The sequence below is a fragment of the Erpetoichthys calabaricus genome, chromosome 3 (assembly GCF_900747795.2).
Source record: "Erpetoichthys calabaricus chromosome 3, fErpCal1.3, whole genome shotgun sequence".
Classification (NCBI taxonomy): domain Eukaryota; kingdom Metazoa; phylum Chordata; class Cladistia; order Polypteriformes; family Polypteridae; genus Erpetoichthys; species Erpetoichthys calabaricus.
Window position 1 is genome coordinate 276,123,744 of NC_041396.2, and position 27,688 is coordinate 276,151,431.

Here is a 27,688-nt window from a genome sequence, read left to right on the forward strand (position 1 = left end):
GGAAGGCTGTTCCACGTTTCGAAATTCAGTTGCTCCTCCTCTCCACAGTTGGAATGTTCCGTCCATTTGTAATTCATGACTAAAGTCACTTTTTCTCTTTCAAGGTTTTCAAGTTCCACTTGTAAAGATGTAAATTTTGAAGACCACAACTCTTTGCTTTTCAAGTCTGTTACTTGTTGTGGTATTCTTTGTTGACTCTGGATGCTTCGGTAAAGAATTTCAGTGTGAGGCAGGTGGATAATTCACAAAAGGTTTTTGATTTATTAGTACACATGAAATAGAACTTTAAAAAAGAAAACATTCTCTATTACTCTCAGTTGCTAACAGTCTCCCTCTTCTTTTGCTTCCCCTGCTCTTTGCATAATCTTTAAAATCTTAATTCTCAGTTTACTACAGTTGTAGTTCAAATTGAGCTCTGTCATCTGTTGGAAACGGTGAAAAATGTATTTGATTGCCATTTGCCACAAGTGGTTTTGTCAAGATCAAAAGAGTGGACTTCTCATCTCTGAAATCAGAGAAACCAGTAAATGAATCATGCGTTTTTGCAACAGCTGCCAGAAAGAAGTTGTCATCAATGACACTTCCAGTAGCTTTCAGATGTTTTTTTAAAGCGTCGAAATAAACAGATTTCCATTTTTTAAGTCTTCTGCAAACAAAAGTAGTTTTGTTTGAAGAGGGTAACAAAGCCTTTATTTTTTACCTGTCATTAATGGGTGCTCCATCTGAACCGATAGATGCCAATTTATTGATGTTAATTTCCATAACAGTTGAAAATTCCAAAATTGCTGCAGAGATATCTTCACTTCGAGTTTTTCCTTTAAGGGGTATCAAAAGCAGTAATTCTTCATTGAGGCCTTTACTGGAAACACACCATCCCAGATGTGTGATTTCCTTCACGTCACAAGCCAAAGAAAATACAGATGCTGTTTTTATATCATTACTCTTTTGATCTGTCACATTCTTACCGATCTTAATGATTCTGTCATGAACATTAGTTTGCAGATAGTAGAGTGTCTTTCATTTTTTAATAATATCTTCTTTGTTTTTGAACTCAGAGTAGAAATGTTCCGCCAAATCACTTTTTTACATGTTCTCCATCTGTGAAAGGATATCTATGCTTTGCAATCTAATGAGAAAGAGCAAAACGTGCTGATTGTTGCATACAGTAGAACCTCTGGTCACGAACATTTCTGAACACGTACAAATTGGGTTACTATCAAAAAGTTCGCCAAACAACAAGTGTTCAACTGCGACGAGACTGGATTGTTCTGGAAGAAGATGCCGAGAGGACCTACATCACCCAGGAAGAGAAGGCTATGCCCGGCCATAAACCAATGAAGGAGAGATTAACCATTTTGCTGTATGCTAATGCTAATGGCGATGCAAAAATCAAGCTACTAGTCGTTTACCAATTCCAGAATACTCGTGCTTTCAAGCAGCACAATGTAAACAAGGCCAGACTGCTCATGATGTGGAAGGCAAACACGAAGGGTTGGGTCACAAGGACCTTGTTTTTGGAAAGGCTGCATAAGGCTTTGGCTCCCGCCGTGAAGCGATATCTTGAAGAGAATAATATGCCTGAAAAATGCCTTCTTCTGATGGATAATGCACCAGCTAACTCTCCAAATTTGGTTGACGATATGGTCAAGGGCTACGACTTTATTAAAGTCATGTTCCTCACCCCTAACACGACTCATCTTCTGCAGCCCATGGACTAGCAGGTTATCTCAAATTTTAAGAAGCTGTTCACCAAAGGACTATTCGCCAGGTGTTTCAATGTGACAGAGGAAACGTCTTTGACCCTGAAGGAGTTCTGGAAGAACCATTTTAATATTGTTCATTGCATCAACCTCTTCGACAAAGCCTGGGAAGATGTTACATATTGGACCTTGAACTCGGCCTGGAAGAAACTTTGGCTTGAATGCGATTTCAAAGGATTTGAGCCTCCTGTTGTGGATGAGATTGTGTCCATGGGCAAGAGCATGGGTCTTGAAGTGGACAATGAGGACATCGAGGAGCTGGTCCTGGATCACAAAGAGGAGCTGACGACGGAGGAACTCGCTGAACTCCAGCAGGAGCAGCATAAGTTGCTCACTGAGGAGAAATTCTTAGGGGAAGAAGAGGAAAGGGAGGATATAAGAAGTGATGCAATAAAATCCATCATGGAAAAATGGAACAAGTGCCAGGATTTTTTTTTGAGAAGAACCACCGTGACAAAGCGGTTGCGAAGAGAGTGATAAACATGATGAACGACCATGTCGTCTCGCATTTCCAAAAAAAAATTTTAGTGCGCAGGAAAAGGAAAGTCACATTAGACCGCTATTTCGTGAAGTCTGCTCCACCAGCTAAATGGCTAAAAACACCAGAAACCCAAGAAATCACAAGAGAGAAAACACCTGAAGGAGAACATCCCTCCGCCGTGGAGCCGGACTCTCCCTCAAAACTGTAACCTCCTCTCCACCTAGCTTCCTCCTCACTTCCTTCACGCCAGAACTCGACTCATGCAAGGTTAGTTTTCTTGGTTGTTTATGGATAGTTTTTGTATAAATTAAGGATTTTTCAAACTAAGTGTTTACTGCGAGTGATTCATAATGGTGTAGCGCAAACTCTTGCAATGTTAGTTTTCTTTGTTGTTCAAGGTTTTCTCAGTGTTATTCAATGTTTTTATATTTAGTTTACTATTACACTGTGCATTCTGTGGTATAATTAACTATTTTTGTGCTTAAAAATCTAAAAAAAAACAAAAAATATATTTACATACAGTTCGTGTGGTCTGGAATGGATTAATTGTATTTACATACAATCTTATGGGGGAAATTACATTTGGGTCATGACTAAATCAGGTCGTGTCCAGAGTTTTGGAACGAATTACGGTCGTGACCAGAGGTACCACTGTATTATGTTTTAATTCTGTCACCGCTTTTTTCTTTCTTCTCCAAATTGTTATTATTATTATTTGCAAAAGTCGCACTTTGTTAAACAGTGACATTCAAGAAACACAAATCTGGCAAAAGGCAGTTTTGACCAAATTTTTTGCTGCAACGTTGTGTACTGATAAGGTGACCATCCGTCCCCGTTTTCCGGGGACAGTCCCCTTTTTCGGACAACTGTCCCCGGTTTAAGATTTCGTCCCCGGTTTCAGCTGGTTCACTTTTTTAATTTGAACTCGGTGCACATGCGCAGTGTTTTGACGGAGGTTATGCTTTACCGCACCCTGCAACTTTGGCGAGAAATCATGTGATAAGCTTTCGCTTTGTACTCTGTAGTGTTTAGAGTCCCTACTCATGATCTGTACATTCTAGCACCCCCCCACCCCCCATGTCACAAGATTGTCCCAAAAAATTTTGGTCACCTTAGTACTGACAACTAAAACAACTTGATGACGTAATACGGTATAGTATATAGGACTATATAAATCGCAGTACTGGACAGATAAGGTTTAGTAGTTTAGAAAATTAATTTTAATGTCAAACAGTAACCAGTACATAAAATTTATTTCATGAAATGGCCGACTTATGACCAGACGAGAGTCTGCGGCCCACCGGGCATTGCCGAAATGCCCTAATGCCCAGTCTGCCTCTGCTGTAATATGTAAATAGGAGAAAATATTATCATGTTTACGAAGACCTGGGAAGGCATGGTGACGATTAAGTATACGAAAGAATTAGGAATCTCAATAAACGTTGAAGCATACATCTAATCTCTGGTACTGAAGAAAACTCTGGAGAGCATATGATTTTACCATTGAACAAAATGACAGAGGCGATGTAGATGATGCAGTTAAGAGGTTAAACCAACAGAGACGCGAGACGGACCGTCCGATTCACATATAGCTAAAGAAATATCTAAATGAAAAATAATAATATTAACCCATAAATAAATTATTTATCTTTACGAAAGTATTATCAAATGATATGTCAACACATGAAAATGTCAAAGAGCCACAGGTTGCCGAGCTCTGGGATTGGTGGAGTCCTGGTATCCCCGTTGCACTACTGCATGCACAGGTTTGTTTTCAAATCATCTGCAAACTTCTAACTGTATTGAAACAGTGCTCATAACATGCTCAAGGGCTACTGGGAGCAGCAAGTTGCAGTTACTGTAGCTCTCATGAGCCAGAAATGGGAGAACAAGTGCTCGAATCATTGCTACACCTTTCACTAATACGGATTCAGAAATCAGGGCAGATTACAGGTAAGAGGAGGATGGTGTTACACAGAATTGGATCTTGAATTGCTCTCAAGTGCAGTCCTCTAGCATAGTGGAAAGAGAAAGCAGCCAAATTCCCAATGCTGGATTGTCTGGTCAAATGTACAGTACGTCTGTAGCCAGTGAGTTGGTGTTTAAAGCTTCCCTTGGAGAGGTCCAAGCTTCATGCAGTATTGATGGTCTCATTTTTCTTAAAAGGAAACATAAAATGTCAAGTTCTTCATACTTTCAGTCAGGACCCCCAGCTAACAGGTCAGTAAGGCATTCAGGAAGGAAATGAAAGGGCATCCATTGTTGGAGCATTACATTTTAGTTGTACCCTTTAAGTCTTATGGGCACTGAATTATCATTTTCCTCTGGATTCTGCAATTCCGTAGTAATCTGTGCTATTCTCTGCTGCCTTTTCTGGTTCTTCTGTGGGGGTGATCTGTGCCACCACCACCTGATCAAGGCACCATGCTGCCCCCTGCATTTACGGATTGAATGGCGGGTGTCCTAGATGTCCACATGACCATCATCATCAAATTCTTCCATGTGAAGCCTGTAAACCATAAGGACTAATTTAGAACATCAATGTTAGGTGGAATGGCCAGTGGGGGCTGGGTGGTCTTTTGGCCTAATAGTTTTCAACATAAATGTTGGCCGATTGACATACAGTAAATAATTTTACAGCACTGGTACTTTCACCCTTTCCATTGTACTACACAAAGTAATGTGTGCAGATGATGGGTGAACGAAGGGAAGGTGTTTTGGGGATGAGCGCGTTTGTGTGCAGAATTACAAAATGTCATCACTGAGACGCTCACACACTGTACATACATCCAGGGGTACGTCTAGAATATTAAACAGAGGAGGTCGCCCCATTACACTATATCTCATCCGGTTTAATTATGCAAATTGTTCTTTTACACAGAAATATTGGTATTATTGGCCTGTTTGCTGCAAGTGGAACTTTCTTTATTAGTCCACTAAACAGTGTCATCTCTAGACAGAAGAGCAGCTTCACCGACAGACTGCTGTCACTGTCCTGCTCCACTGACAGACTGAGAAGATCGTTCCTCCCCCAAACTATGCGACTCTTCAATTCCACCTGGGGGGGTAAACGTTAACATTATATAAAGTTATTGTCTGTTTTTACCTGCATTACTATCAATCTTTAATTTAATATTGTTTTTTTGTATCAGTAAGGTGCTGCTGGAGTATGTGAATTTCCCCTTGGGATTAATAAAGTATCTATCTATCTAGTCAGTTAGCTGAAAATATCAATTTATTTTTTGAAAAGATGATTAGTCAGTGGGCGGCACGGTGGTGCAGTGGGTAGCGCTGCTGCCTCGCAGTTGGGAGATCTGGGGACCTGGGTTCGCTTCCCGGGTCCTCCCTGCGTGGAGTTTGCATGTTCTCCCCGTGTCTGTGTGGGTTTCCTCCGGGCGCTCCGGTTTCTTCCCACAGTCCAAAGACATGCTGGTTAGGTGGATTGGCAATTCCAAATTGGCCCTAGTGTGTGCTTGGTGTGTGGGTGTGTTTGTGTGTGTCCTGCAGTGGGTTGGCACCCTGCCCGGGATTGGTTCCTGCCTTGTGCCCTGTGTTGGCTGGGATTGGCTCCATCAGACCCCCGTGACCCTGTGTTCGGATTCAGCGAGTTGGAAAATGGATGGATTAGTCAGTTCTCATTGGCCTCAAGTCTGTGTTTAAATATTGACAAATGTCAACATTTCCCTATAAAATGTGCATGCATTCAATAGTTTTAAATACACCTGCTAGGAACAAATGCAAATACTGTTTCTTACTAAAGGTTAGAAAGAGGGGGGATTTGAATAATTTAACCCTTTGATTAAATAAGATAAGACATTTGATAACTGAGATGAGATCATTCAATCCATCAAGCTTTGTTTGTTTAGCTAATAGCTAAGTTGTCCTATTTTCTCATCCAGACTCTTCTTAAAGGTTTATCAAGGTGTCTGCTTCAGCTACATGACTTAGTAGTTTTGTTTCAGATTCCCACAACTCTTTGAGAAAAGAAGTTCTTCCTACCTTCCATCCTAAATGCCCATCCCCTTAATTGCCACTGCTGTGTTCCAGTATCTGATTCAACGCTAAGTTGTAAGAATTCTACTGGATCTACATTATCAATGAATTTGTGGAGCCGGATTAGGTCCCCATGCAGTTTCCTCTGCTTGAGACTAAACAGGTTAAATTTTCCGGGTCTGTCATCAAATAGATTAATTAAATCAGTAGAGCAGAAGTTCATTTCTGGGCTCTTAAGAGATACGTCAACATCTAAGGTGCTTGGTAGCTAAGGTGCAAGTACTAATGGAATGTCATATCAAAATTAATAAGCTCATGTTCAAATGAGTCAAGGCTCCGTATATTAAACAAGGTTTTCATGAATAGAACACTCTCTGCTGACCTGATTGGTTTAGACTCCTATGCAATGTTTTGGGCTTGGCTCCAGTGAAGGGTCCTGGTAATGTTGGAACATACAAAGTCAATTTAGACAATGGTGTGCATTCAACTTCATGGCAACAGTTTGGTGTAGGTCCTTTTCTGTTTTAGCCCTAGTGCACAAGGTCAAGTCCATAAAGACATGGAGGAACTTAAGTGGCCTACACAGAGCCCTGACCTGACCCCTATTGATGAATTGGAATGCTGACTGTGAGCCTGGTCCTCTCATCCAGCATCAGTACCGGACCTCACAAATGCTCCAAAGTCTTGTGGAAAGCCTTTCAGAAGAATGGAAGCTGTTATGCATGTCGGTGGCCCAAACCCCATATGATTGCCCCTGGTTGGTTTTGGAATGGGATGTCCAACAAGCTCACATAGGTGTGATGGTCAGGTGTCCACAAACTTTTGGCCATACAGCGTATGAACATGCACATGTGCTTTTTAGTTTAAGTGATAAAGCTTGATTCATTATTAACCATTATTAGGAAACCTTCATGGTCACACCAGCAAATTCACTGATCAGCAAAGGTAAAAAGCCTATTAAACTCAATATTTTCAAACCCTGAAATTCAGTAGTCACCATAAGGCTAGAAAAACGTATTGAAAATGTGAAACCATCACTAATTTACTCTTATATATGAATGTAAATCCCTGAACATTTCTGTATCCTATGATACTTTTTAGATTCTATGGTGCTTGTATATTAAAAGATGAATTTTAAAAAGCACATTGTACTCACTCAATACACAGGCAACAAAAATATGGATACACTGTGTCACGTGCCAGCAGTGTCGGTGCTACGCTATTTTGTGCCACAGACCAAGCTTATTAGTGATCCAAGTGACTGTTTGGTAGCTAACCTGTGCAGTTACCCCCCACCATTACGATATGATCCCTCAGCAAATGCCTGGTACACCTTAATGGTGGCACCAGCCCTGCCTGCTAGAATGGTAATGGATAAATTATGGCAGTTTTTGTTTTTTGGGCTACTAATTTTTACGTTCTAAGGAGTTCTGCCAATTTATATATTTTGAAGCTATGAATATATGGATTTCTGCCTCCAAGGGTTGATGTCTACGTCACTAGCTAATGGAACAGTGCATTTGTCACGTACCTTGTTGATATGACCTACCATCAAATTCATCTCATCAGGCAAATTTCCAAGACCTAAAGAATGAGCTTCAGAACACAAAACAACATTTTAACAGAAACACAAATGGAAAAGAGAATCCCTCAGGTCTGAAAGAGTTTTAGGTTTTTGAATCTTATCAATGTGTTCTTTTCAAGACGTTTTTATATTTAAGTCATATTGCAGTTTTGCAGTTGAGTAATGTTGGATGTGAGCTCAACGTCTCAACCTTAAAGCTTGTGAAAAGTCATCTGCACTCAACCATGGTGGTTATTTTGGAGCAGGCGAATAAAACAGTTAACAAATGCAAACAACATTTACTTAAAGTTTCAAAAAGCCTTTGACACAGTCCCTCATCGAAGATTAGTTTTGAAGCAAGAAGCTGTTGGCATCAGAGGTAACCTACTGGATCACAATTTATTTGGTTAGCTGGCAGGAGACAAAGAGTACAGACAACAGAAGAATGCCCCGTGTGGAGTGAGGACATCAGTGGAGGTCCCAGGGGTCTGTGCTTGGACCATTGCTTTGCTCAACTTATTTTAATGACGATTCTTATGCAGTTAGTAATCTTGTGACATTTGCAGTTCATACTAAGGAGGAATGGCAGACAATGAGGAGGCAGCAGCAACAATTCAAAAAAGACCTCGACAATCTTCAGTCCTGAGCAAACACTTGGAAAATGCAATTTAACATAAAACCAAAGTGTGCAAAGTGCTACACATAAGCAAAAAGACCAACAATTATAATTGAAAGATAGGAGAAACCTCTACATAAAGGATTCAGAGGTTTATGACAACACACAAATTAAGGTTTATGATGAAAGTTAGATGCATAATACACCTGGAGACCACCACAAGAGAATTTTGCTTAAAACTGGGTGGGAACAATTAGATGGCACACTGTGTGTCACATTTCTAAACCAAACCAACGCCACATGTCTGTCTACGATGGACCTTCTACCGTTGAAAGTTTCCTAAAAGAAAACCTTAATAGACATATAAATGTGTCACATGCGCAGAGAGCACATTGCAGGTCTTAAAAATAAATCTCTTACAAGGGGAAAAGCCTTTCTGTAGCATCAGATTATACATTGGCGTTCAATGGCATGAATTACGAGTGGTAAACGTGGACAATATGATGTCACAGGTGCTGTGTGTGTTTTTCTCTTGCACATCTGAGACAATAATGGAGTCCATACAAGCCTGAAAGAATTGGCAGCTATATTCATGAAAATATGAACAGCAAAATATGAATCTGAAGTAAACGGTGTGTCACACTCAGTCAAAGAGACTGCAAATAAGAGAGCTGGTAGTGAAGAGCCACAGGAGATGCAGATTTCAGTGCTCAAAACACCCAAATCAACAAATCTGCCTAATGACACCAATGGATGCACAGATGAGGTTGTACAACATTTGCCTTCTGATTGCACGTCTAAGTAAACTACTAAAGAAATTTAACATTAATAACTGAAAATGCAAACATACCATAACAAAATAGCTGCAGCATTGCTACAGACCATAATGCTTACCTAAACTGTACTTGCTATTGTTATGTTACATAGTGATGCAATAGTTAACATGATAGAAAGATACCATAGCAGCCAGAGGCACTTCTCAAAGTGAGGAGTCCAGTAGATGTGGTGGTCTCCATGTGTGTGTCTGTCTCTGCTGTTGCTATTCTCATTATAACCTGCAAATTATTAATCTTCAGGTACCTTGTACTACTGAGCTCCTGAATGGATAAAAAGCTATTAAATTAGCTTGTTATTTTCTCTCAGTGTCAAGTCTGTTCTTCAGTATATTTTGCTCTCAACCTGAAACCCCAGCAGCAGTTCAAACGTCACGGGCTGGAGGAATGGGGGGTGGGTGTGGGAGCAGACTTGTCAGTGTGTGGTTTCACTGTTATTCACTACACACTTTTAGTGGGTCATCCTCAGATGTGTATTCGTATTGGAGAATCACATGTGGTCCTGCGGGACTAAGAATGAATAAACTTTATTAGCTTCTAGTAACTCATAAATAATCCATGTTTTCTAAAGATTTCTGTGCATGATGTATTGACTGCTGTTGGTATTATATTACTGCCACTGCTCTATGGGAGTATATCTCACACACACAACAATAAACTATTATACAGCACTGTATGATTCACTATGGACAAATGCTGCACAAAAAACAAGTCAGAGCTGCTGCAGCACACTGGCTGAATAGTTCAATATTCAAAATAGATCAATATTTATATTTTAAAAACAGTATGAGATACTGATATTATTGGCTTTGGCACTTGCCAATTCTTGTGCACAGTTATCCCATGTTCATCTTTGGAGTGCAAATATAACAAATATGAACACAGGCCAACCTTGGCATTTTTCACACAGCTGTGTGATCCCATAGTGTTTCCTTTTGATTTTCACATTATGTCAAGCAAAGGGCAATGAGTGCGATGGTAGGCCTTAACATACATCCACATGTTGACTCCAATTAGGCTAACTGGCTATACAATACAATACAATACAATTTATTTTTGTATAGCCTAAAATCACACAAGAAGTACCGCAATGGGCTTTAACAGGCCCTGCCTCTTGACAGCCCCCCAGCCTTGACTCTCTAAGAAGACAAGAAAAACTCCCAAAAAAACCCTTGTAGGGAAAAATGGAAGAAACCTTGGGAAAGGCAGTTCAAAGAGAGACCCCTTTCCAGGTAGGTTGGGCGTGCAGTGGGTGTCAAAAGAGGGGGGTCAATACAATAAAATACAATACAATACAATACACAGAATAGAACAAATCCTCAATACAGTATAAAAATAAAAATTTTAGGAATGTATGGAACAGAATTTAACAGTAGATGATATCACATAATAAGATTTGGATATATTTAGAGTCCTGGAGACCTCATCCATCAAGCTGCCTCCCCCATTTGACCATTCCACAGCTGAAACAGCACTGGGCCAGCCAATCCAATGAAAGGACCCCTCTTTCCCACGATTCCTGCGATCCTCCATCAGGGATTACTTTACCTTATGCAGGCAAAACAACTTGACAGGTGGGCCGTGGCGAGTACCGAGAAGAGAAACAGAATAGGTGAGGGTCATATTACTTACGTTTTAGTGCTAATGACTAACAACAGAGATGCAGTCTGTACAGTTAATCAGCAGCTCTAGTCAGGATATGCTAAACTGAAGTAGTGAGTCTTCAGCCAGGATTTAAAAGCTGAGACCGAAGGGGCATCTCTTATAGTAGCAGGCAGACCATTCCACAGTTTAGGGGCCCTGTAACTAAAAGCTCAACCTCCCACTGTTACTTTATTAATCCTTGGAATCCTAAGCAGACCGGCATCTTGAGATCTTAATGTGCAATCTGGTTTGTAAGTCATGATAAGTTCAGACAAGTAAGCCGGACCTTGGCCATTTAATGCTTTATATGTTAAAAGGAGGATTTTGAAATCTGCCCTAAACTTAACCGGAAGCCAGTGTAAGGATTTAAGAACTGGAGTTATGTGTTCGTATTTTCTTGTTCTTGTAATAATTCTTGCAGCTGCATTTTAGATTAACTGGAGGCTGTATAAAGAACAGTTAGAACATCCAGTGAACACCGCATTGCAGTAGTCAATCCTACTAGAAATAAATGCGTGAATTAATTTCTCAGAATCCTGTTTATTTAGAAAGAGCCTTAATTTTCTAACATTTTTAAGATGGAAGAAACATGATTTGGACAACTTTGTAATATGCGCTTTAAATGACATGCTAGAGTCAAAGATAACTCCTAGATTGCAGGCTGATTCAGTAAAATTAATGGGTAAATTTGAAATAGGCCTATAATTATTTAGTATGTGTGGGTCTAGGTCTGACCTTTTTAAGTAATGGTTTAATGACTGACACTTTTAGTGCTTCAGGTACGGTGCCATGCAATAATGAAATATTGATAATGTTTAAAATAGGTGCTGCAAGAACATCCATTGCACTTTTTACTAGTTTTGTTGGCACTGGATCTAGGGAACAAGTAGTGGGCTTCATTTTAGAAATGAAAGTTAAGACTTCCTGCTCAGTTACAGGATTAAAATTAGTAAAGTACTGAATACAAGGTGAGACAGGGTCTGCTAAGCTAGTATGTGGTTTATACTGTGATGCTGAGATCTGGGATCTTATATTTTTAATTTTCTCATTGAAGAAGTTCATAAAGTCTGCTAATGTCTGTTGGTATTTTGCACTGTTGATCTGAATTTCCATTTGTTAATTTAGCTACTGTTCTAAACAGTACCCGAGGATTTTTATTATTGCTATCTATTATTGTAGAATAGTATTCTGAGCAAGCTTTAAAGAGAGCTTTTTTATATTTATTAACACTCTCTGTCCATGCAATTTGACAGACATGTAGCTTTGTTGTTCTCCATCTGCGCTCCAGTTTTCGACACTCTAATTTAAGAGCTTGAGTGTTTTCATTAAACCAGGGAGAGTTTCTATGTGCTTTGATCACTTTTGTTTAAAGGGGAGCCACTGTGTCCAGAGCATCTCTCAAGGTCACATTATAATGTGATGTTAGCTGATCTAAATTGTTTTCCACGTTTACATTTGATGTTAACTGATCTAAATGGTTTTCCACAATTACACTCGACTTACTCAAAGTATCTACAAAATTTGAAGCAGAATTACAATCTAGATGTCGCAATGTCTTTGTTTTAATCTGTGAGTGTGTTGGCAAGGGTAGGACTATATCAAATGTAATTAAGTAGTGATCGGAAATAACTCCATTTAATGGAGTAATATTATAATTTTGAATTTCAACTTTGTAAGTTATAATTAAATCTAATGTGTGGTTATGATTATGAGTTGGACCTTTGACAATCTGACAAAATCCTACTGAATTTAACAAATAAGTAAAACATTTGCTAAAAGTGTCAGTTTCCACATCAACGTGTACATTAAAATCCCCCATCAGTACTACGTGATCATAATTTACAGCCAAATCAGATAGAAGGTTGCTAAATTCAGTCATGAACAATGAATATGGCCCTGGTGGTCTGTAGACTAGCACTATAATTGTGCTGGAATCTGTTTTAATATTTAAAATGAATGCCTCAAAGGATGTAAAGTTGCCTAAATTTTTAGAAGTGATTTGCATTTTGCTACAGTGAATTATTCCAAGGCCTCCTCCTCGACCAGAATCTCTATAGACTTATGAAGGAACGAGTAGCCATCTGGTGACGCCTCAGCTAAGGGAACAGTGTCACATTTACTAAGCCAGGTTTCAGTGAGAAGACACAGATCAGATTTTGTACTTAATATAATATCATTTACCAAAACAGCTTTACTGCCAAGAGAGCGAATGTTCAATAAGCAGCATTTAAAACTGCATGGTTCTTTCTGAACTGGTGATAGAAATTTACTTCAAATTAAAACAATAAATATATTACAGATGCCCCTGGTGGAGGGTCTGGTTTTATCCCTTGGTCTAATTATACACCTTATTTTTTGGTTATCAGTTAATTTAAGGTTTGTATCAAGACTAAATTTACTGGATGCCCCACAACAGGGATTTTGGGTAACAGCTTCAGGATAGTAACAGGTGGGATAAACAACAGCCTGTGATTTAAGATCACATGACTGCGGCCTGGATGGTGCTCTAATCAGACAACCAGGCAGTTTTGCTGCCATATTTTGGAATACATAAGATCCCCTCCAGTTAGGATGAAGACCATCTCTTTTGAAAAATCCAGGACTTTTCCAAAAATCATCCCAATTGTTCACAAACGCTATGCTTCTATTTGCACACCAGGTTTATAGCCAGCAGTGAAGGGAATGCAATCTGCTATAAACCACATCCACTCTATATAATCTTGGCAAGGGGCCAGATACAACTAAATTCCGACATTTTCTTTTAGCTTTGATGTATAGAGAGATGAAATTCCTCTTTAATACCTCAGATTGCTGTGAATAAATATCATTAGTGCTGACATGCAGCAATAAGGTAGATACTTCATTGTCGGCGACACGGTCCAAAGCGGCCTCTATGCCAGAAATCTTGGCCCCTGCGAGGCACTTAACATTAACTGCTGGTTTAACATAGTTTGGAATTCTAACATTCCACACTATGGAATCGCCAATTATGAGCACTTTGTTATTCTCAGCTTCCACAGGTGCACTGTGGAGTGCTGAGAATCTATTCTGGGCCCGAATTGGTGACCTGGATGCTGGGGTACTAAATTTTGGCTTCTTAGACCCCCATCTTACTGTTACCCACTCGCCCTGTGGCTGAATTGGTGCTGCTGACTTCGGCCGTGCACTGACTACAGTGGGGCCAGGAGAGACTGAAGCCGAATCAGAAGTAGCCGAATTGTCTAAACAAACCCAGTCGATCCAATTTTCGGTTTGCCTAATTGCTATCAGATTCCTAACGTGGTCCTCCAATTCACGTATTTTCCCGACCAACTCTAAATTAACTAAACACTTTTGGCAGGTGAAGCTGTCTACACTGTTGGCCGGAAAGCCTGAACTGTACATGCTGCAGGACATACAACATATAAACATGCCCTCAAGGGGCAGAGAGCAGATAGAACTTACGTTTAGTGTTGATGTCATCTTCTCCGTTTTTTTGTAGTAACTTCGGTGCTTTCCGCGTTCAGTTGAATCACTAAGAGACCGTCGGCTTTAAGTTTCCACCACCCGCTGAGTGATTGACTTTTAATTTCTCACTGCCGGTTATTTCTCCTGGTCAGCTGCCGGCTATCAGAAGGTGATTGTTTAATTGCCTAAAGGTTGAACATTTTCTGGAATTTTCCAAGCTGTTTAAAGGCGCGGTTAACAAAGTGACTGTAAAGTTGTGACTCACTGGGATTGTGATATAGCCATTAAAAATTGAAATAATCTGTCTGTGAACAGCACAAAGAAAATGTCTTAAAAGATACACCAAATGTATAGTTTGTTAGTATAAAATCCATTATAAAGTGAGTTTTAAAGAATCCACCCTAAGTGTATGTAAACTTGTGACTTTAACTGGACATGCTAAACATTGTTTATCTGTACCTTTTGCTGTTCAAGAATAATCTCCATTTGTCAGACCTTTATGTATTCTTTTTGAAATAAACTGTTTTTTCAAAGGGTGGCATGGTGGCGCAGTGGTAGTTTGGGTTCACTTCTCGGGTCCTCCCTGCGTGGAGTTTGCATGTTCTCCCCGTGTCTGCGTGGGCTTCCTCTGGGTGCTCCGGTTTCCTCCCACAGTCCAAAGACATGCAGGTTAGGTGCATTGGCGATCCTAAATTGTCCCTAGTGTGTGCTTGGTGTGTGTGCCCTGCCAGGGGTTTGTTCATGCCCTGCAGGACCCCCGCAGTCCCCCGTGACCCTGTGTTAGGTTATAGCAGGTTGGAGAATGACTGTTTTTTCAAAAGTTAACGTTTCACACACATACTTGAGAAGACACTCTCAGTCTAATCACAGGCCAGTAGATGTTGTCATCCATGGGTTTTATGACTGATTCATTTTCAATGATGCCACATCTCATACAAAGTTGACATGTTTTGTGCTTTTGACACAGTGGCTTTAAGGGAATACTTCTCTAAAACAAAAAGGTTCTACTCATACTTTATTGAACTTACCTACATTGGGAAGGCAGCACGGCAACACAGTGGTAGCGCTGCTGCCTCATGGTAAGGTGACCAGGGTTTGCATCCTGGGTCTTCCCTGTGTGGAATTTGCATGTTCACCCTGTGTTTGTGTAGGTTTTCTTCCATAGTCAGATTGGTTGGAATGGCAACATTAAATTGGCTCTAGTGGGTGGATGTGCTTACACTGTGATGGACTGGTGCCCTGTTCAGGAACTGTTCTTGCCTTGCGCTATATTGCTGGCTGGGATAGGAATCAGCACAAAACATCCCTGTTAAGGACAAAGCAGGTTAGAAACAACTAACTCACCTACATTGGGGCTCAGAAAACATTAACTGCTAACTGGATTCTTTCCTATCTTCCTATCTCTAGCTGTTGTTTTGATAATTTTACATATTCAGTAAATAAAAAGCTCCATTCAGGCCGGTTACGCTTTATTGTGAAGAGCAAAAGTGAAACCTAGGACCAGGGCACACACACACATTCAACTTAAGTGATCTATCGCACCCGGGTTCGCTTCCCGGGTCCACCCTCGGCGGAGTTTGCATGTTCTCCCCGTGTCTGCATGGGTTTCCTCTGGGTGCTCCGGTTTCCTCCCACAGTCCAAAGACATGCAGGTTAGGTGCATTGGTGATCCTAAAATTGCCCTAGTGTGTGTGTGTGCGCACCCTGCGGTGGGCTGGTGCCCTGCCCGGGGTTTGTTTCCTGCCTTGCGCCCTGTGTTGGCTGGGATTGGCTCCAGCAGACCCCCGTGACCCTGTAGTTAGGATATAGCGGGTTGGATAATGGATGGATGGATGATCTATCGCAATTCTCTGGCTTCCAATACTACTGTTAACACTTGTCTACTGGATTCAGAGAAGTGCAGTATTTCAGACAACTACTATTTTCTCTACTCACTCTCCTGTTAAAAAGCTTATTCTGATAACAGATTTTTAAAACAGGAGCCAGCCACACATATGATGCTAGTCCACAATATGGCATGTTAACTAAATTTAACCAGACCAGTATACTTTTCTTGTAAACCACTTTCTATGATTTTAATTAAATGTTTAGCAGATTCATTTTAAAAAAATTAGTTTGGACAAGAAATTGTTGCTTAAATTGGAAAAATGTTCCCATTGTAAGTTTAACTTTTAACCTTAAGTACATGGTTAATACTTGATGGACAGAATGATCTCCTCTCGCTTATCACAGTTTTGTTCTTATTTAACAATGTATATACAGATGCGGCTACATGTACACCATTCCATAAAGAAATCTGACCAACTGTTGAAGACCTCTCTGCTTAAAAATTACAATGAAGTCTATGTCACACTACACGACTTTACCAGCGATTTTCAGTTGTAGACTTCACTTACATAATCTTAGTGAGTCAAGGGCAGTGAGGCATACTTCTGTGATCTTCAGCCGTGCAGTATAACATACCCAGCGACTCTTCCAAACCAGTCTGTTACTCACTGTAACAAAATCAAACAGGCTTTCCAAGATGGTTGATTTTGTCTTAAGTTGTAGAGGCGGGCTCTGTGGGCATGACAGTTTACAATCAAATGAGACCTCACCCATTAAGTACATACAATGCATATAATGCAGCTTGGAAGAATAAGGAATGCGGATGTTTTGGACCTGACAAACATGTTGCATGTTTTATGTACCACACAACAGAATGGGGGTAGAGATTGTGGCTAAACTCAACTCACAGTATGTGTAAAGCCTTCTATTGGCTGTCAGGATAAAGGGGCAAGCTCAGGATACTTTGGAATGCAAAACTCTGCTAGAAACCCATTATGCAGTTATCAAATTTGATACATCCTGTGATTTCTAGTTCTGCAATATGGCATATTCAGCTGATGAGACCAGCAACTGCAGTTGTCAAGTGTGACATGTCCTCCAACTAGAAGTTGTGTAATGTAACATCAGCTTAACACAGCACAATAATTTCTGGCATGGTTTTACAAGGCAATACTACTTTCTTGCCACTAAAAATGTGTCAGGGTACAAAAGTTATAGCTTCAATTCGCAGATCACCAGTTACACATTTCTGTAAGATTTAAAAAACAAAACAGGCAGGCAATTTGTTTCATACAATGTGCATTATTTTTTGTTCTGTACAAATTAGGAAGATATGATATATGTAACAGTCTGTACAACAAAATATATGGAAAAAATAAATAAGTAAAACAAAATTGCATCTTCAGGGCTGAAGAGCTCAAATATTCACATGTTTTAATTATATTTTCTTTAAACAAGTCTTTTCTTCTTTGAATAAATAAATGACATTGATTGGCAAACACCTTTATCTAGAAGCCTCAAAGAAAATGGACTCCATCATTCAAAAGGCAACGATGGATTTCATATAGCACAGCGAGTCTGAAGCTGCCAGGGATGACATATGGACTGTGTGCTGTATAAAAGCCATACAAAGATTAAAGTTTATTTTCTAGAAACTCCTTCAACGTTTGGTAATAAAAACAAACAAAAAAAAAAGACATATTTCAGTGCATTGTAATAGTCTGTAGTATTCTAAGTAGACAAAAGGAGAAATTAAGGAGCCTACCTGATCACTGCCAAAGAACACAGCAGGCCTCCTACATTTATAAAAATAACTACACAATGAATGGCAACTGGTGCTGGGTCCCCCATTCAGCACATAAAGATGACAAATTATATGGGAGCTGTATGGGGGGGGGGGGGGGGGGAAATGCAATTGACGTTGCATATTGTATAATTAAATCTGGCTACTAACAGAAAAATCTTGCATATTTTCCCCACAAATAAATGAACTGTAGTTATAGATGTAAAGACAAATGTTAGATGTGCTATCTGCAATGCAGCAACACATAAAGGAAGCTTTGCTGTCATTCATGCAAATATATACGCATATTATGAAAGTACACCACTAGTGTCAAAATATAATGGTGTCATCTGTAAAGTAAAATCCAAAATCTTTATACCTTTACCACTAGATTTTACTTTTTAATTCTAATCTGGCCAGTTCAAATTTTTTGACTCAAGAAATCTACTTGGTACCCCCCTTATTCTAGTGGTCTAAACAAACAGCTTTACATGTAGCAGGTAAGGCTTTAGAATTTCACACACCAGTAAATAAGAGGGCATGTCCAACAAAGTATTTACCAGATAGGAGGAATTTTAGTAATTGTTAGGAGAGTGCACTTTTACAACAGCATAGGAAGATTTTACTGCAAAATGCTTACATTGGTGTGTAAACTCCTAATATTCAATTTGAGAAAGGGCAATCTTCAGAAGTGGCATCACCTGCAAATCTGTGAAGAACCCTCAATGCTGGAACAAGGTGTGTTTTAAAATGAATTCCTGATAACTAGGATTTTGTTAAAGATTCACAGGCCTAACAGGTAAACAATCAGTCACCCAGCTGTTTGCAAATATTTCAAGCATATCACTCAGATGTGGACTTAATAAACATTCTATAACTAAGAATGTTCTCTCATCATTCTTGGACATGATGGGGATACGAGGTTCACGACCCTGCTTTCTACCGGAATCATGCAACATTAAGTATGTATGAAACCTTCTGCAAACTCTTCATTAGGCACAAAACGCCTTCAGAACTTCTGTAACATTGGTATTCAACAAACCCAAAAAAGCAATGTGTGTGACAGTGGTTCAACAATCCTTTAACATCACTATGCCTCACATGAGCAGAAAGGCAACCTCAAGAAAATGAGGTACTTCAGGGAAGTGAACACTGGACAAAACAATGAGAACAAAGAAAACTGAAAAGATCGTCACCAAGAAGATTCAGACAACAGGTTCAGCTTTTGCAATTGTGCTCCTTCATTTCAAGTTTTGTAGTCACCATTTGGTTGGACTGATCATGCTCATTGATGTTTTTTTTTTTTTTTTTTTTTTTAAATTTCCAGTATGAAGTAATCCCAAAGAACAAAAGTCAGTTTGTAGTGTAAACAGTGCAGGTAACAGAGTATCCTGAATGTAAGTGAACTGGTTAAACTGCAGTAATAATATCTGTGAAGCTGGGGTAGCATATCTATATATACACGGTTTGATTTTAAAGGGAAAAAAGTACATATAAAAAATGTTCCAGTGAAGAGAAAGTAGTTTTGATTGTTAGTCACTGATGTCCCAATAAAAAGTTTTAATTAAAGGAAAAAAAAAAATGTGGTTGCCAGTTTGATGGCAGCAGTAGCTGTAACACCTAGATGGCTTGATTTTATTCTCTCTGCTTTACCTAGACATTGATGTTGATTACAGGGAAAAAAGATTTTCTAGAAGTGATAGCTGCATACGAACCTGAGGACATCTATAAATCCTCCGGGGAGTAATTTTTCCCAGTTTACATTTCGTAGCAGTCTTAAGCAGGCTATGGATGTTGGGCTCCAGAAATGCCATTATAAAGTGCTTTGGATTCTTCTTGTAACTATTTAAAAAACATACCTGGTATGTCTGAGAGAAATCAGACCAACTGGTCTATTCAGAAGACCAATTAAAAACAGATGTAAATCTGGTGTAGATTTCTGCCATACTACATTTCACATTGTAACACAAAATAAAAAAATATTTTTGCTGCCTCAACTCTTAAGAATTTAAGGATCTGCTAAGCAGGTGTGAAAATCTCAATATTAATTATCTTGTCCATATCAGGTCACCTTCAAGGTGTTCTGTGCCAGCCTCATGTCCTTTCCACACAAAAAAAAAAATTTGGTCAACTTCCCAAAGCTTTTGCATTTAGCCAAGGATTCTGATTTGCTTCCTCCATCCATTTCTCCAAAGATGTGCCAAGTTGTGCTCTAACAACTTAGGTGAACAGCTTGGTTAACTTCCATATTTTAGTCTACATGAGAAGTGCCATTAAAGAACAACAATTTCAAATGCTCTCAAAGTGGGACAGGTCGCATTTGTATTCATCACTCAACTCGGATAAGAAGTCCATACAGGAGAGTGCCACCTTTTTCCTTAGTAATCCACTCAATTTCACTGTTGCTGAAACGAGGGTCCAATGCTTCCACTATACCAAGGCTTTGAGCTCCAACCTTATAAGAACCAGGACGAACACACACTTGGAATGCCACTTGAGCCTGATGACAGCGGTGTGAGCGAGGGTCTCTAAACCTAAAAAAGAGGAATATGAACATAATTATACATTAGTACTACAGAAACAAATACGGGTGTCACAACTCTGAGCACATAGGTCTTAACAACTGTCCCACCGCTGCTATCTTAATCTAAGTCTTAATCACATATCAGCTTTAACTATAATATTATTTCTCAATGTTTTCCAACTTAATGCTCTAACAGGAAACTATTCTCATTTGTAGCACATCATTTTTGAAACAAATAAAAAACCTTTAAAGGATATTAGAACTGTAGCCTCTATACTATAAGACTTAAATGATGTCCTTTAGTTGATATTAAATGCAAGCCCATTGCTCTTTGAAAATACACAAATGACTACACAAATTGGATTTTAAACTCAGTTCGATATGATATCGCAATGAGTCTTCTCAGCAACGACACTGCATTTGGACTGAAACAAAATTGAACACTTTTGGTTACAAAATATGTGCCCTCATGTGGACTAGGCCTGGAAAAAAACACAACTTCAAGATCATGAGAACCCAGAAGACACTGGATTAATGTCCAGGTGTCTTCTTCTGTATGTTCCAATTGCCTCAAGTTTCAGGCTGGACGTGTGCTATGAAGAAAAAAATTAATCATTAACCCTGATCACGACTCAACCTCAGAATTCTGTGTAATTAAGCCAGAGTCAGACTCTTACATGATCCCCTTTACAGTGTAAAGCTCAAAATATTCTGCTACCATCATAGGGATAAAATAAAATTATGCTGCAAAAAATCTTGGTTATTTCTATGTGTTTTCCAACTCTAAAATAACTCATCAATATTCACGAGTAGGTCAGAGCCTTCAACCAAATCACAATGGTGTTTAAATGAGAAGTTATAAAGTCAGTTTTAGAACAAAAACTGAAACTGAGTCAATAGTTTTAATCAATGTGAATTTCCCCTTGGGATTAATAAAGTATCTATCTATCTATCTATCTATCTATCTATCTATCTATCTATCTATCTATCTATCTATCTATCTATCTATCTATCTATCTATCTATCTATCTATCTATCTATCTATCTATCTATCTAGTTAAATCAAACAATAATAGTGACAATGTGAATTGGTCATCAGATGTTGACATGGATAGTGAAACTGATGCATACGGCACTGTATGACTGAACTAACATGAAATTTGTGATGAATTTGGTCCTGTTAAGGATCACAATGGCGCAAGTAGCTTTGTGGCAAAAAATGAAAAATGTCTGCAAGCAAGATGTTAGTCTCATAATCATTCATCATAATAAAGCAACTGGAAGTGTTCATTTGAGGGGAAATGTGGCAGTCAAAGCCTTGCGGTGTGGTAACTTAGAATAACACATTCTTCCCTATCATTAACAAGTAACAGGAAAAAATACTTTTAGGGAGCAAACAAACATGCTTCTACTGTTCTGATTGCAACAATGGCGTGTGTGTGGAGACTGTTTCAAAACATATCACACGAAGGACGTGTGCTAAACCCACATATACCATTCTTTCATGTTGGAAAAAATGTTACACTTTTGAATCATTTTTCCAGGGGTAAACACAACGTTACGGAGACTACAGTATAACAATCAATTGACAAATAGTTCCTCATTATTAAGAATATAGGCTCCAACTCTCTACAAAAAACTGTGTAAACAACATTAATATCATTTTTCATCTTATAAAACAAAATGAAGACACATTTTCGTGTATACACTGACCGGCTCTGAGATTATTTTCAAATGCACACTACTAGTGTTAACTCCCAATCGTCTTCATAGTCATTCTAAGCACACCTTGCTTCAAGCAGTTGAATGGAACATGGCTAGATATTTTGACACAGTCCCAGGCTTAGTCGTTCTCACAGCAGAAGAAAAATTCAGAGACTGCCCTCCTGGCAGAATGCCAAACATGGTGGAGCTGGACATGCAGGCTACTGTGTCATGAAAAGTTTTTGGCTCCCTTGCTTAAGTTGTCTGTTGCTGTGAATAGTTAAGTGAGCAGAAGATGAACTGATCACCAAAAACCATAAAGGTAAAGATGACATTTCTTTTCAGCATTTTATGCAAGATTATTATATTATTTTTGCTTTGTACAATTGTGCAGTGAAAAAAGGAAAGGAGCACTATGCAAAAGTCTGGGCACCCCAAGATATTTGAAGTCTCAGACCTTAATTAGCTAATTCACAGACCATAGCCTGTTCACACTAATCTTTAGGAAATTCCAGGATACAAATTGCAAAGGTGTATAAATTCTCTGACTCAAATCTTGAACCAACAATCAGCAGTGATGAACTCCTCTAAGCAGCTGCCTAGTACTTTGAAAAATAAAATGATTAATGCTCATAAAGCAGAAGGCGGCTACAAGAAGATAACCAAGCGTTTTCAGGTAGCTGTTTCCTCAGTTTGTAATGTTATTAAGAAATGGCAGTTAACAGGAATGGTGGCGGTCAATTTGAGGTCTGGAAGACCAAGAAAACTTTCAGAAAGAACTGCTCGTTGGATTGCTAGAAAGGCAAATAAAAACCCCCGTTTGACTGCAAAAGACCGTCAAGAAGATTTAGCAGACTCTGGAGTGGGGGTGCACTGTTCTACTGTGCAGTCACACCTGAATAAATAAGACCTTCATGGTAGAGTCAGCAGAAGAAAACCTTTCCTGTGTCCAAGCCACAATAGTCAGCGGCTAAAGTTTGCAAATGAACATCTAAACAAGCCTGGTGCATTTCTGAACTTTTTTTGCCACAATGTGCAAAGGTATATTTGGAGAAAAAAGGGTGCTGAATTCCAAGAAAAGAACACCTCTCCAACTTAAGCATGGGGGTGGATCAATCATGCTTTGGGCTTGTGTTGCAACCAGTGGCACAGGAAACATGTCATTGGTAGAGGGAAGAATGGATTCAAATAAATACCAGAAAATTCTGGAAGCAAACATCACAACATCTGTAAAAATTTTGAAGATAAAAAGAGAACGGCATTCTCCTTACAGTCCCCTAATCTAAACATCATTGAAAATCTGTGGGTAGATCTCAAAAGAGCAGGGCTTGCAAGACGGCCCAAGAATCCTGCAGAAATAGAAGCCTTTTGCAAAGATGAATGGGCAGAAATAACCTAAGTACTGAAAGACTCTTAGAAAAAGCATTTATAGGCTGTGATACTTTCCAAAGGGGGTGTAACTAAGTATTGACTATGTCGGGTGCCCAAACTTTTGCTTCAGGTCCTTTTCATTTTTTTGGTATTTTGTACCTGTGAATGATGGAAATAAATATGTGATCTCGCTCAAAATATTAAAGAAATATGTCATCTTTGACTTTATGCCTTTTGGTGATCAGTTCATCTTCTGTTCACTTTTCACAGTTATAGACATTTAAACAATGGTGCCCAAACTTTTGTATGCCACTGTATATACTTGTGGGTTCATGTGCTACGGTTCACTCAAGGAGTCATGTGTGTTGTTCATGTCTCCTTGCATTATCCTGTGCATCACAACTTCAAAAAAGACTGTGAAATAGTTTGGAAACACCTTACAAAGATCAAAAGGTCATTCCCTTGAATGTGAAACACAAAGTAGTAAAAAGCTTCATTAAACAGTATTTTATTAAAAGCAATGTATTTTTATGGTTTACTTTGATGACATTTGCTATAATTAAACTAATTTTGCACTGTAGAGCTATGTGAACAACAATGTAGGTAATTTTTGCTGCCAGAGAAAGCTTAAAATGTTTTCTATGATATTTAACAGTAATTAGGAGTTAGTTTTACAAAGATTTGAATTACAAAGGTGCAAGTGCTATGAAAAAGTATTTATTCCGTTTCTAATATCATTTCAACATATTTTATACAATGAATGGCCTCAGAACTTTTCGACAAAACTCAATATTAGATAAAGTAAACCTATTTGAACACACAATAGGATTTTAGAATTCTTTTTTTATAATACTCGCATCTCCTGCTGTTTTTGGCCTTTATTCAAGTTATATATGTTATTAATTACCAGATGCACTAGCTTTAGAAAACTTACGACTCCTCTTTGTGAATTTTATTTAGGTGGTAGCTGAATAATGATTTATTCTTCCACAATTGCCAAGATTTTACAAAGAACATCAGCAATCAGCTCTTCTTTTTATCCTGGTCTCTTTGCCATACATCACAGGTATTTTATTTTTTATTTCACACAAGAACTTAGTTATTAAACCTCTAATTTCTTTGAATTCCTGTTTTATGAAAACTATTAACATACAGTTTTACTATTTAATGTAAATGCTCAAAACAAATCACATGATAAGCAAGTTTGAAAGAAGGGCTCACAAAAGCCGAATCCCTGTTGCCAGAAGTGAAGAATACTTGTAAGCAATAACATGCTACTGAGGTATATGAGCTTAATTGCCAACTGTAAATGTAAATGCTGAAAACTTACTGCACTTTTGGGGCAAAGGCTTCCAAGCCTGAATAGCGCATGGTTGGAGACAGCTTCACTTTAACAGCTTCTCTCTCAGGAGCGCTATTTTCCTCTGTCTCTGTATACTCATTTTGGACATCTACTTTGGTTGGTGCTACAGAGAAAACTGACAAGCTACCTGCAAAAAAGCAGGAAAGAAAATGCATTTCTAAAATTTAATGTACAAAACTACTTGATATATCTATAGCCTTTCAACAGATATACATGTGAAGGAGCTTGCGATGGTGTTAACACACTGAAAAATAGATCTGACTGGTTTAGGGTCAGACAGTGAATCAGTAGTATAAAGTTACAGTTAACAGTCCTGTATCTTGACATGTAGAGGGCCACACTGTTAGCAGAATAAAAGAGAGAGAGAAAAAATATATTTTACAGGTTAAAGCTCTACAGGCTGTCAAAAAATAGCTATTGTTAAAGGGTGAGAATAGGTTTTTATTCATAATAAAGACATCTTATTTATAAAGTACTTTTTCATAAGTGGTACCAAGACCAGAAATGCTGTACTATTTTTTGTCTTTGTGACCTGTCTTAACAGCTATCAGTTTTTTTATCCACCAAAACAAAAAATATGACTTAGGACCAATCAATGAATTAAAAAAAAAAATTTAGTTTAACAGTAGGCATGTTCCTCACCTGAGACAAGTTCACACTGATCTAGAGTTGTCCTCAGTGTTCCCACAGAGCAGCCATGATAGGCAATATGCCATTTTTTAAAGGTGTTGGCCATGTCGCTCCGTGGATTGATCCTAGAGAGGCAAACAGCATTACATCACTGGATACAAGATTATTATTAAATAGCAGGTGGTCACCTGTGCCACTTGGGCAAGGGTGCAGAAAACTTAAAGAAAAAAAAACATTAAAATATAAATTACTTAGTAAAAACAGAGGAAATAGATATTATATATAAATATAAAAAAAAAGTTTACATTTTCATACCTCAAAGCAAATCGACACCAGCCAAAAGGCAGAGCATAATCACGTGGTGGTTCACCACGTTTATAGTAAGCCTCATCTCCACGCAGTTTATGGCAAGATTCACAGTAGCAGAGGTTCAGTTTGGCATCTTCATTGAAGTATCCATCTATTCCAAGGAAAGGACTCAATTTATTACCCTTCAGCTCTTGCTAGTTCATGCCAAAATGTAACATATTTCCTCTCTGCATACCACTATATGAATAACTCCAAGAGCAGATGCGACTATTTACAGTAGTTCAGTGCTTGGTTGTAAGAGCATACAATTTAGATTAAAAAACACATTTTCAGTTCTTACCTGGAAGGGTGAGAAGGTCTTTGAAACGTGTGCACAGGGCTTGGTATTCACAAGTTTTCATTGGGTTCACCTCTGGAGGTGGAGTCCAGCACACACTTTCCTTGATGCCTGTGAAATAACAGTTTAGATTTCTAAGCAATTCAAGTAGTACTAGGGTGTTGTACCATGTTAGCCATTATGAATGTAGAGAAAAGCCAAGCAAAATGACACCTTTTGTTGGCTAACTAAAGCCAATAAAAGGCCTGAAGAAGGGGCCTGAGTTGCCTCGAAAGCTTGCATATTGTAATCTTTTTAGTTAGCCAATAAAAGGTGTCATTTTGCTTGGCTTTTCTCTCTAAGCAATTCAAGAAAATGATGTGACACTCTTTCAAGCTGCTGACATAGCACCTGAAATTTTTCTAGCATCTAAATGAAATTCTTGCAGGAACATATTTCCATTTACAATTACCACTGTACAACTGGGCCTTGTATATTATATGAGTACCTTCATGTTGTATAAAACTGGGGATGTGTTTAGGATAAAGAACAAAGCCTCCAATTTCAAACAGTTTCTGAATTAGATAGCAAGCAGATCATGAGTAGCTATCAAACAACGATTTTGGAAAATGAAAATACAGTACAGTCGCAGATACACGGAGGGGAGGAGGCTTAAGTGCACTATAGGTCTATGACCACTGAACAATTTTTCCTACACATGGTAATGGAAGTGATCTGACATACAGACTGTAAAGCTTGAAGTATACAGCAGCTCAGTTTGCCAGCAAATATCCAGCTTTAACAACCATTTTACATTTGAACAGAGCTGTTACTCTGTTCAAAACATTTTTATCAAGAGTAATTTTTGTAATGTTTGGCAGTTTTGTACAGTATAAAGATGGACTACAATTTTCTTTCTAGTGGTTTTTGTCTTCTCTAGACTGCTTTACACAGACTTTTCTTGACAAGTAACGTGTGATATCACCAGTGAGAAGCACAAACATAGACAAAGAGCATTTAGCCATGAGTGAGCACAAAAGCCTCAGAAGCCCTTTATAGACATATACTGAAAGCATTAAAATATGCCTTTTACAATACATGTATGACTGTAGAATCATATGCACACATTTAAACAGTTTGGAATATTGTCCGCTATCCCACAGAATACAAAACAAACGTACCATCCACCATGTCTGCTTTCTCCATGTCTGCCTGGCAACGTATATCAACAGGTTCTGCTCCCACAGCCTGCACATGATTTGTAATTATTGTAACCTGAGTGTCAGAACATAGAAGACAGATATGTTTCACATCAATATGATCACTGGGGTCAATTATTTACTTTATTTATTTTCGTCAGTGATTCTCAAACCTGAGCCAGCAACTTAGTAAATGTGGGGTTGCCAAATGACCTAATGCCAGTTACAGTATGCAAAAGTCTCAGAATGGACACCACTGAGCTTAATGTTAAATTAAATACGTCTTAGAATCAATATAATGAATGTTTTAGAAGCTAATAGTTT

The 27,688-nt window shown here is 38.7% G+C and overlaps 1 protein-coding gene across 4 annotated transcripts in view; it reads right to left on the reverse strand.

Annotated features, from left to right (window-relative positions):
* Positions 1–17,447: 17,447 nt before the first annotated feature.
* neurl4 (neuralized E3 ubiquitin protein ligase 4) overlaps positions 17,448–27,688 on the reverse strand; it is a 113,858-nt gene continuing 103,617 nt past the window's right edge. For all 4 annotated transcript variants that reach the window (XM_051925430.1, XM_028798364.2, XM_051925429.1 and 1 more), the window contains 6 exons: positions 27,347–27,440; positions 26,190–26,297; positions 25,856–26,000; positions 25,553–25,665; positions 24,878–25,037; positions 17,448–20,482 (listed from right to left, as the gene is read on the reverse strand). In XM_051925430.1, the coding sequence (XP_051781390.1) occupies positions 20,278–20,482; positions 24,878–25,037; positions 25,553–25,665; positions 25,856–26,000; positions 26,190–26,297; positions 27,347–27,440 (825 nt within the window). In that variant the 3' untranslated portion in view covers positions 17,448–20,277. The remainder of the gene's footprint in view (positions 20,483–24,877; positions 25,038–25,552; positions 25,666–25,855; positions 26,001–26,189; positions 26,298–27,346; positions 27,441–27,688) is intronic.